Source organism: Malurus melanocephalus, unplaced genomic scaffold (genome assembly GCF_030028575.1).
Source record: "Malurus melanocephalus ecotype Western Australia unplaced genomic scaffold, MMel_1.1 scaffold_80, whole genome shotgun sequence".
Lineage (NCBI taxonomy): Eukaryota > Metazoa > Chordata > Aves > Passeriformes > Maluridae > Malurus > Malurus melanocephalus.
In genome coordinates this window covers 257,709-267,646 of record NW_026623312.1, presented here as the reverse complement: position 1 = coordinate 267,646, position 9,938 = coordinate 257,709, and the positions used below count along the sequence as shown (strand labels likewise).

The 9,938-nt window shown below is 44.8% G+C and overlaps 1 protein-coding gene across 1 annotated transcript in view; it reads right to left on the bottom strand.

Moving 5' to 3' along the window:
* The window catches only part of REEP5 (receptor accessory protein 5), a 16,948-nt gene extending 15,619 nt beyond the window's left edge, over positions 1-1,329 (bottom strand). The window contains exons 1-2 of the mRNA XM_057367499.1: positions 1,144-1,329; positions 937-1,030 (exon numbers count right to left, since the gene is read on the bottom strand). Coding sequence (XP_057223482.1) covers positions 937-1,030; positions 1,144-1,261 — 212 coding nt within the window. The 5' untranslated portion in view covers positions 1,262-1,329. The remainder of the gene's footprint in view (positions 1-936; positions 1,031-1,143) is intronic.
* Positions 1,330-9,938: the final 8,609 nt, after the last annotated feature.

Genomic DNA, 9,938 nt, shown 5'->3' with positions numbered 1-9,938 from the left:
AAAAACCAAACCCCAACTGATTTTGTATTGCCCAGGATCCAATTACAGAGAACACATTTTTACAAGCTGCGCCTGTATTTAAATAAGAGTTACATAAAAGGAAAGCACTGGGTTTCAACAATATAGCAGTCCTGTGGGAAAGGACTTCAATTTTATGAATGCATTAGATTACACAGAAGGTCTTATTCAGCACGTTTCTGTATTTGGAAAATACTCGACTGTGGTTCTGCCTAACAGGAAAGGCATTTTGTTCTAAAGGACTATGTAATTCATGTGAAAGGTAACAGTTACCTTGTTTTTAAGAATATCTAAGGAGGCCTTCCTTTGAAAAAGGAAGTATTTAAAAGTCTTTCTCACCCGAGAGGCGTTAGTTACAGCGTTTTCCTTCCCTTCCTTCATCAGGGATGTGGGTTTGGAGTAAATCTCACTCCTTACTGCACCTCTGTCTCCAGCCCATTACATTACCCAGAATTTGTATCAGGCATACGCTGACGATGCCCCGGTGCCTTCCTGCCCCCGCTCAAAGCATCACCGCGAGTTTCAACAAACACCCTCAAAACAGCGATCCTCCCTCCCGTTACCAGCAGCCGGGTAAAAGACCCAGCTTCCCGCTGGAAATGACAAAGGTGGGAACCCAAATCCAAAGCACAATCCGCTGCGGGTTACCAAGTGTGGAAACGGCGCAGCGTCTCCCATCTGTGACTCCTGACGTAGCACTCGCCAGATGGGAGAAGCCTCGCTCCTCACTTGGCACCCGGCACCTGTACCTGCCAAAGGAAAGGGGTGGGCGGCAAAAACAACACTTTGGAGCGTGACCCCGGAATGCCACCCTTGACAGGCTCGGCACCGGCGCCAGGGATGCGATTTTGCAACCACATCGGTCGGTGGCACCCGGGACCACCGTGGGGCGAGAGGGGCAGGAGTCGCGACACTCACGAGACGTAGGCGGGGTAGGCGAAGCCGATGATGTTGCAGAGCAGGGACGCGCCGTACCCCACCACCAGATACACGGCCACGATCCCGAGGATGCCTGAGGAGAGAGGAGAGAGCTGTCAGCGCCCGGGGGAGCGGAACGAGGAGGCGCAGGCAGGGCGCGGCCGCCCGCGGGGAACCGGCGCGGCGGCGGCGGCGGCTGGGGCTCACCGGTGGCGATGTAGGTGCGGCTGACGCCGGTCTTGCTCTCGATCCGCTCGAGCACGGCGGTCATGCAGTTCTTCTCGTGTAAGAAGCGGTCGAACCGCTGCCGCATCGCCGCGGTCATGGCGCCGGTGCCGCCCGCTCCGCTCCGCGCCGCAGCCCCGCGCTCCCCCGGCCGAGCGCAGGCGCCGCCCCGTCACCGAGTGCCCATCCCCGTGGCGCCGCGCCCGGGGGCGGTGGCGAGCGGCGGGGAACCATCTTCCGCCGACTGCGGGCCCGCTCCGAGCCCGCCCCTACGCGAAATGGAGGGCTGGGGTTGCGCCCCGCCGGGGCAAAGCCGGTCCCCGATGGTTTTGGGGAGCCCCGGGCACAGCGCGGGGTGCAGGCGCGAAGCCGATGTGCCCCCCCTTCCGCGCCCTCCCGCCCTCCTTGCCCCGCCGGCAGGGACCGATTTTTARTCCTAGAGGGGGGCCAGGGACATGTAACCTGCGGGGATGGTACGCCTTGTTCAAATAATCAAATAGTGACTCCCCTGTGATGGCCAGGAGAAAGAGCCTTGTAGCCGGCTCCAGTTCCCTGGAACTGCTCAGAAAACACCCCCAAATTCCAGTGCGTGATACCATCGATTTCAGACACGATGAGCAAAGGTCRGAAAGAAATGGGAGGCATAGACGTGATGTAGGAGAAAGGTTATGACAATTTAATGCATGGGTACCCAAAAGGCGTGTGTGACCACACCGAGGGCAGCAGCGTCTTGCTGTAACTGTACCCTGGAATTTATGGTGTGCGCAATATTCTTGCCAACTAAATATAATTTGTTGGCTGTGATGTAGTCCTGGAAACTTTCTCGGCTGGGCTGACCCTTCCCAGCAACTCCTCTGCATCTGACTCAGCGTTACAACCAGTACTGAGACTCTTTATGCCTTCTTCAAATCTGTGTTGCTCTTGAGTGTGCCAGAAAATACTGGTCACTCTTCTTTTGTGTATGTTTTATCTTCACCTAAGAAAAATTTAAACTTAAACATCACATTATGCTTTGGAGCTGTCAKTGTTTTGGGGGAGGACATTTTACAAAGAATTTAAATTTTATTGCTGAAATACATTTTCTTCTTCCCAGTAACTGTCTTATTATATTAAAGCAAAGGTAAGGAGAAGGAAGAGAATAATATTTAGTCCATAACCCTGGTTGAAAGGCTTGTTCTGTAATTTTTTTTTTCTTTTGGTGTCTGTGATAAAAGGTTTCAGCTTTTTTTTGCTTTTTTTTTTTTTTTTTTTTTTTTTTTTTATGGATTCAAAAAATAGAGTTATAACTGAAAGTGATCTCTGGAGGTTATGTCATCCAATCTTCCAATCTTCTGCTCAAAATATGGCTAATGCTAAAGCTAGATCCTGGTGCTCATGATTTGGACCACTGGGGTCTGAAAATGTTCACAGATGGAAACTCTGCAGCCTCCTTGGACAGTCCTGCATTGTGCTTAACTGCAACCACAGAGATCTTTTTCCTCATGTTTGAAATTGAGCTGTCCTTTGATGCCACATGTGACTGTTTCATCTTGTCCTCTGCCCTGATTTTTTATTCTTCTGAGRAGGGTCTACCTCACTTTAACCTCTATACAGCTGAAGATAGCAATTGATGTCCCCACTTAGCCTTCATTTCTGAGAAGAAGCACAATAATCCCAGATCTTTGACCCCCCCATGTGTTCCAGCCCCCTCCTTTTCCTTCTTTGTCTGCTGGATCCATCTGATATGTCTGAGGTTTTACAGAAAATGTGGGGGAGAATGTAGGGACTGGAATTACATAGCATGAATGGATCCTATTGTTTTCAAACTAATAAATAGTATTAACAGTGCCAGATATCCGTACCAGGTATCCTTAAGAAATGGTCCTTAACAAGACCTGTGAGGTGTTTAACTCTCGGCTGCAAGCAGAGCAAAATGCTACACTTTAATTTAAAATACAGCAATATTAGAACTGTTAGCAGCTTCACTGAGATTCCTTTTTTGTCAGGTATAAAGACATTGATGTGTAGAAATTCCCTTCAATGTTCTGATGTGCCTAAGGCTTAAAAGTGAAACAAGGTAAGCATTACCAAAGGCTGCAGAAAGCCTCTTATTTTGCTTATGGGATACGGCGAAATCACAGGACCTGCTAAATTCTAAATGAGCTAATCTCAAATGGAAGATTTGCGGGCTTGGATCATGGTTTGCAGTACAAGAAGCATCATGTAAACTTAGTGCTGTCTTTTGGTTTTTGTTTTCTCTCCCATGCTTACTCTCTTAGCACTTAATAAAGAAGCCCCTCTAAAAATTTGGKTTTTTTTCATCACACGTGTAAGAGTGGAGGACTGAGCAGGAGAGCAGATAAGACACAAAAGTATTACAGAAAAAGGAATTTAATAAAAATGTTAAAACCAACTATATTCCTACTGAAATTTCATAATAAATACTGTCCACTTTTTTTTTTTTTCTCTTTTATTTAAAACCAAACTATAAAATGTGGCATTAACATCTCCTCCAGCTGCTCTGTGCTAGACAAATGTTTTCAGTGCACTACAGTGTGCTGAGGAATTCTTTATAGCAGTAAGGTGTGTCACGGTTTTGTTTAAGATACTTATGTTACAGAGGAAGATAAGAAAGAGTTTTTAGAAGAAACAAATTGGAGAGTCAAATAAAAATAAAGTTAGGCTACTGTAGTAAAAAGTAACAACAATCTGCCAGCTGAATATGGAGAACATGCTGTATTGAGCAGTAATGTTTCATGTTCCCAGAAAAACCTGAAAATGAGAATGGGGAAGGAATATTGTAACCTGGAAGGTTCCAATAGAGAGAGGAAGGTTAAAGTAGAATCACATGACCTGCTTAAGGAGCTTCTGCAGAAGAGGAAGAAAACCAGAAAAATGCACCAGAACCGCCCTATGGAGGACCAAGAGGGTAAGTGCCTTTCCACCTTCCAAGATTTGAAAGTAGCAGTGTCCTGAATGCCAGAACCAAAGCACATGCAGCAGTAGCCCGTTTGTCCAGGCTACTCAGCCACTACCTGTAGGTTACCACAAAGCACCAGAGCTGACATCAAAAGTCASAGACTACAGAACATACCTGGGCTGGGAGAGGAATTGAACCCTTAGACCACATGCAGAATGGCAGGCTGACTATCCTGCCTGCTGCAGGTGGTGCTATGAAACAAACCAATAGAAAACARTTGGTCACAGGGTCACGTCCTTTTCATGGTCCTCCATTCTTCATTTTATCTTTTTGTGTCCTAATTTTGTCTCTATCTTTATTTTTTCAGTAAATGCAAATCGTACCTTAATTTTTTTTCACTTTGTTGTTTTAAGCTATTTCTGATTTTAGGATCAGACTTGCCTTGTGACCAGAAGTCCTTTCTTAATTCTTTAACTGTCTTCAAACACTATATGTCTTTTCACCCTGAGCTGTAGCCCAATCCTACCACCCATCCAGAGTTAAAGGTCAGTTTGTGGCTTTAGCACAATTACTTAATGGACTCACAGAATGGTTGGGTTCGAAGGCACTCTAAAGCTCATCTCATTCCAACCAYTGCCTTCCACTAGACCAGGTTTTTCAGAGCCCCAGCCAACCTGGCACCTAACACTTCGAGGCAATCCATCTAACCTAAACTATCTCATTGTTTAAAACCATTCCCCCTTGTCCTGTCATTGCCTTGCCTGTGCAAAAAGTCTTTCCCTGTCATTCCTGTAGCTCCCTTTAGGTACTGGAAGGTGCTATAAGCTCTCCGTGGAACATTCCCTTCACCAGGCTGAACAGCACCATCTCTCTCAGCATGTCTCTCTCCCCAGCCCCTTGATCATCCTCATAAACCTCTGGACTTGCTCCAGTAGGTCCATGCCCTCCTGATATTGAGGGCCCCAGAGCTGGACTTGATCCAACAATCCGCTCGACTTGGAGTTTGAGTGGATGATCACACCCAAGGGATGTGTGCATTACCTGGACCAGCTGGTTAAGCCTGTTTGAGATCAGTGTTGCCTAAACAAACCCTGCTGTCTTGACCTACAGCATGTGCTGTCATGTATGTAAAACAATGCAYTTTACTGCCATTTAATCAATGATTACCTGCAAAGCCTTTGATCATAAATTATTTGAGCAAAGCGTTGTGATGTTAAGAAAAGCTCAAAACAGATTTTTCTGATCAGGCTCACCATAGTTATCTATAAATAAAGTAACCACATGATCACTGACTTGCCTTTTTCTGTGCATTTCCTCTCACCCTTGCAAGGTTCAGAGAACCTCACCATGGTTTAGGTACTATACTTCATCCAAATCTGCTACTGAATGCATCTAATTAATTATTGTAATGTCTTGTGCATCACTACAAATGTCGTCCTTTCTGTGGTGCTTCTCTCTTAATAAAAACCCTTCCAAATTATTTTCAGATCTTTATGGTTCTCTTTCCTTTACAATCAGGGAACCGAAATGAACACAGGTTTAGGCCTAAATTTTCATTAACTTTTTCCATGGTGATTTGCTATACCTAAAACTTGCTTCAAAACATTTTAACTATTTATGTACCTCCACTGAGGGTGCTGGGCTCATACTGCTTACAGAAGTTATTTCTTTTCAGTCCACTTATCTGCTACCTCTATTGTTTGCTGGAGATTTTAGTATAGAATCTTTTTATTGAAGGGCTGAGTGGAATCAATGCCTTTTTCTGATGACTTAGGCAAGCTGAAGTCTGCAACCCTTTCATTGCAGACTCACCAGGCTCTGCCTCAGATTTTATTCTAAATTTACAGAAGCTGTGAATAAATATTTATTGAGTTCTGGATTTGACTAGTTCTTGGCACCTGAGAGCATCCTCCTATCCAATGCAATTCTCACTTTGGTGAGCTTCTCCAAGTAAAACTTTCTCTACTTTCCATTGTTGCTTGTCCTGTGCAATCCAGCTGCTCCTCTGAGATCCCTTTCTGAATATGTAAATGGCTGGCCACATTTTAATTTTCTGCAACCTTCTCTTCTTGCCCAAATGAAAAAAATGACAAAATTATTTTCCAAATATCTTATTGCTGGCTTTCTGACTGCCAAGGCTGACTGATAAGCAGTGATTAAAAACTAGTTTGACTGCATCACTGAGTGATTCTGCAGATTGCTTGGAGCTGTGAGCTGGTGTGGGAATGGCTGAGCTTTTCAATCTTATACCTGGCCTTCCTAATCTCCTAATTGGTCTTGGAGCTTGATAAGAGCTATTGCCAACTTTGCCACCAAAGTTGCAAGCAAGTCCCCTGGAGGATTTATCTTTGGGGAAATATAACCTCAATCTTTTAACCCAACTTGCTTTGTGTAAGATAATGGGTGAAAGGAGTGCCTGTCAGTTTATCAAAGAAATTAGAAAATGTACTACAAGATAAACCACAAAGACAAAGAGCTCAAAATCTTGCCTATGAACATATTTTTTTTCTGCATTCATGTTCTGGCTAATGTTTCCAGTAATGTCTCCAAAATGGAGCAAGTAGATATAATGTCATGGTTTTACTCGGTCCGATTTTTGGTGGTGGGGGGATAGGACCAAGAAACCACAAAGATGGCTYCTGTGAGGAAGTTCTAGAAGCTTTCTCCTTCTTCTCCAGCAAAAGGAGCCCTGCCCCCTGTGTTTTAGAGCCAATCCATTATGGCTCTGAGKYTGAKGGACAGGCTGCCCATCAGGCCTGGGCCAATTGCACAGGTTGRTTACACCTCTGTGATGACGTAKGGTCTTGTACTTAAGAAGAATTCAAAACAAGATAGGGGCGGCCGCCATGTAGTTTCTAGGTTGTTAGTATTTAGTTTTAGTATCATGCACTGGGGAAAAACAGAGCAGGAGGGTGAGGAGATGTAAGARGRAAAAATGGAGACCCAAGATCACAGTAAGGAGAAGATCGGATGGGTTGCTGTGCCGTTGCTGTGGTTCTCGAGCATGGAGAAAACAAGCTGTTCTCGAAAGGACTATTTCATCATTGAGAGACCTGTATAGAAAAGGAGAGCGACCTTGCTCTGAGGGAAAAAAACCTGGCCTTTGAGGACTGGACTGAACTGATCAGGAGCCAAAAAAGAGGAAGAGGCTTGGCCCGCCCCCGCCCCCCCCCCCCAATGTTTGAAGTGAGTTGATGCTAAGAAGAAATTGTGTTCTGCAGGGAGGAAGAGGTGCCCCCACCCTAAGTCTGAAGTAAGTGGAAGTGGATGCTTAGAAGAAGCAGTGTTCTGCCAGGAGATTTGTGATAGTGGTCTTATGCCGCCGAAACAACGCAGTTCGGCCTTGAAGAACATTCTTTCCTTTCTCCTATGAGGTAAAGAAAAGACTCCCTTGACATCAGCAGTTATACACTGACTGTTTCTTGGGAAAAGACCTTCCACAGCTTGGAGCTGTAAGAACGCTTCTCCTATGATGCTGGACGACAACCGTAGTGAGTAGTTGGATCTATGTTAGACTTTCATTCCTGTCCCCTGTGTGTGCGGGAAGACACGGGGGGTGGAGAGGGGCAACCTGAGAAAGAGACAGGTCCCGGAAAGAGTAACAGAGATGTCTTAAGATGTCTAAGAGATGTCTTAAAACATCCATTTTTATTTTTCTTCTCCTTGTAAATTTTTCCCTATCTTTGTTCCTCTCCCCAGTGCGGTAGTATTCTTAGCAGTTTTTAGTAATAAATCTATTTTGCAACTTAAGTTATTCAGCCTGTCTGACCATTCTCTGGAGCATATAYGTATCTTTCTCTCAATTATGTTATGTTAYCTRAAAGCCATAAATTTTCATGTTAATTGGGCTTTTGCTCTCCCTTCTGCCCTCTCCGGTGGGGAGGGAGAGAACGTCGTCGGTGCAGTGCTTTTTGGCTTTCGGTCAAGTTCAAACCACAACATTTTTTGCGCCGTGACTTGGATTGGGAAAAATCAGGTTTAAACCCACGACATATGTTCAAATATGTCTCCTCTCTGCCATCTTGAAACACTGTCTACGAAGTTTCATTATGTCCTTCAAGTAGTGCATTTCTCTTATGTTAAGCAGTTGAATTATCCGGGACTGATTTGTAACTTAGGTAACATTTAACAAATTTCCTTCATTATTGTATCAGGTTGGGTATTCTTCAGAAACAATCAAGTGACTAAAAGTACCACAGACGACATGAGATGTCAAAGGGCATTTTCTAAACAGTTTTTTTTTTTTTTTTTGGTCATTATTAATTGTAGGACTCTTGGTAGCACATTCACATCGGAGATGGGGAGGGAATGTCTGTGAATGTAGTGGAGCAGGGAAACACAGTAGCAGCAAGAGTATCCTGATACCTGAACAAATCCAGATCACCTAACATTTAGAAAAGTTGTATCTACTTTTCCTGGTAAAAACTGAACTTTTTGGATCCCTGAGCAGTGGGATGGATCAGTTTGCACTCAGACCCTTCCAGCTGCTCCTCTGTCTAGAAATATCAACAGTGCTGTTAGTGGACTTCCCTTCCTCTGCCAAAGTACTTCTGCAAGTCAATATTAAAGCCATCCACTCATCACCTCAAACATCACAGCAATAAAGGGAGTGAAGCATTGTCAAATACCAGTTTGTAGAGTTTGCTTATGAAAGAGGCATAAATATATTTACATATATGTAAATATGCTGCTCCTACTAAGACTGGACTCCAAAATCTTCTTAGAGTATTGCTCCTTCTGAACCTGGTTGAATGCCCTTCCCTTATACTTCTGGAGCTATTGTGGAATCTCCTTTGTTATAACTTTGGAAAGGAGGCAGAGGAGACACCTCTCACTTTCTGTGACTAGCAGTCAATAAATGACTTGTAAATATACATATTGTTTGTGTCTTCAGGGTAATGCTAGACTGATGTCTCTGCATGCTGGTTTTGGCTGGGGTAGAGTTAATTATTTTTAGCTACTATGGATCCATGTTTTGGTTTTGTACTGAAAACAGTGTTGATTATATTCTATAGCACACAGCACCATGCTCAGGATATAAAGCTGTGGAGAAAAGGAAAGGGGGGACATTCAAAATTATGGCATTTGTCTTTCCAAGTCACTGTTACACATGACGGAGCCCCAATTTGGAGATGGCTAAACACCTGCCTGGTCTTGGGAAGCAGTGGATTAATTTCTTGTTTTGCTGTCTTGTGTGTGCACCTTTTGCTTTCCTTATAATTTAACAGGCATAATAATAACTTACTAGACAATTTAGTCCTTATCTGAACCCATTAGTTTTCTCATTTTGCTGATTCTCTCCCCACTCGCTGAGGGAAAGGGCAGCCAGARGGAGTTCAGGCACTTCGGCGAGGAAGGGGAGGAGAAAAACAGGAGGAGAATGCATTAAATACTCCCTGCTAATTGAAATCAGAGGCTGCAGTGCCAGCAGCGGCTGCAGCGGAGTGAGCAGCGATACCCTCTGCTGGCAGGGATGCTCCTCCGGGAATGTCACCCGGAGCCGATTTTGTTTCGCTGAATCACAGAAATGTTCGCGTTTGGAGATCATCCCGCCCAATATCTGCGCCGCGAAGGCAGGGTCACCTGAAGGAGGTGACACAGGAACGCGTCCAGGTGTGTTTGAATGTCTCAAGAGGGGGAGACTCCGCGCCCTCCCCTGCTGTTCCCGAGCTCTGATAACCTCAATGTGAGTTTCTTCCTCATATTGAGGTGGGACTTCTTGTGTTTTAGTTTATGGCCATTGCTCCTTCTGTCGCTGGGCAGCASTAAAAAGAGTCTGGCACCATCTTCCCGGCACCTGCCTTGGAGATACTTATATTCATTAATGAGATCCCCTCCCAGTCTTTTCTTCCCCAGACTAAAGAGATCCAGCTCCCGC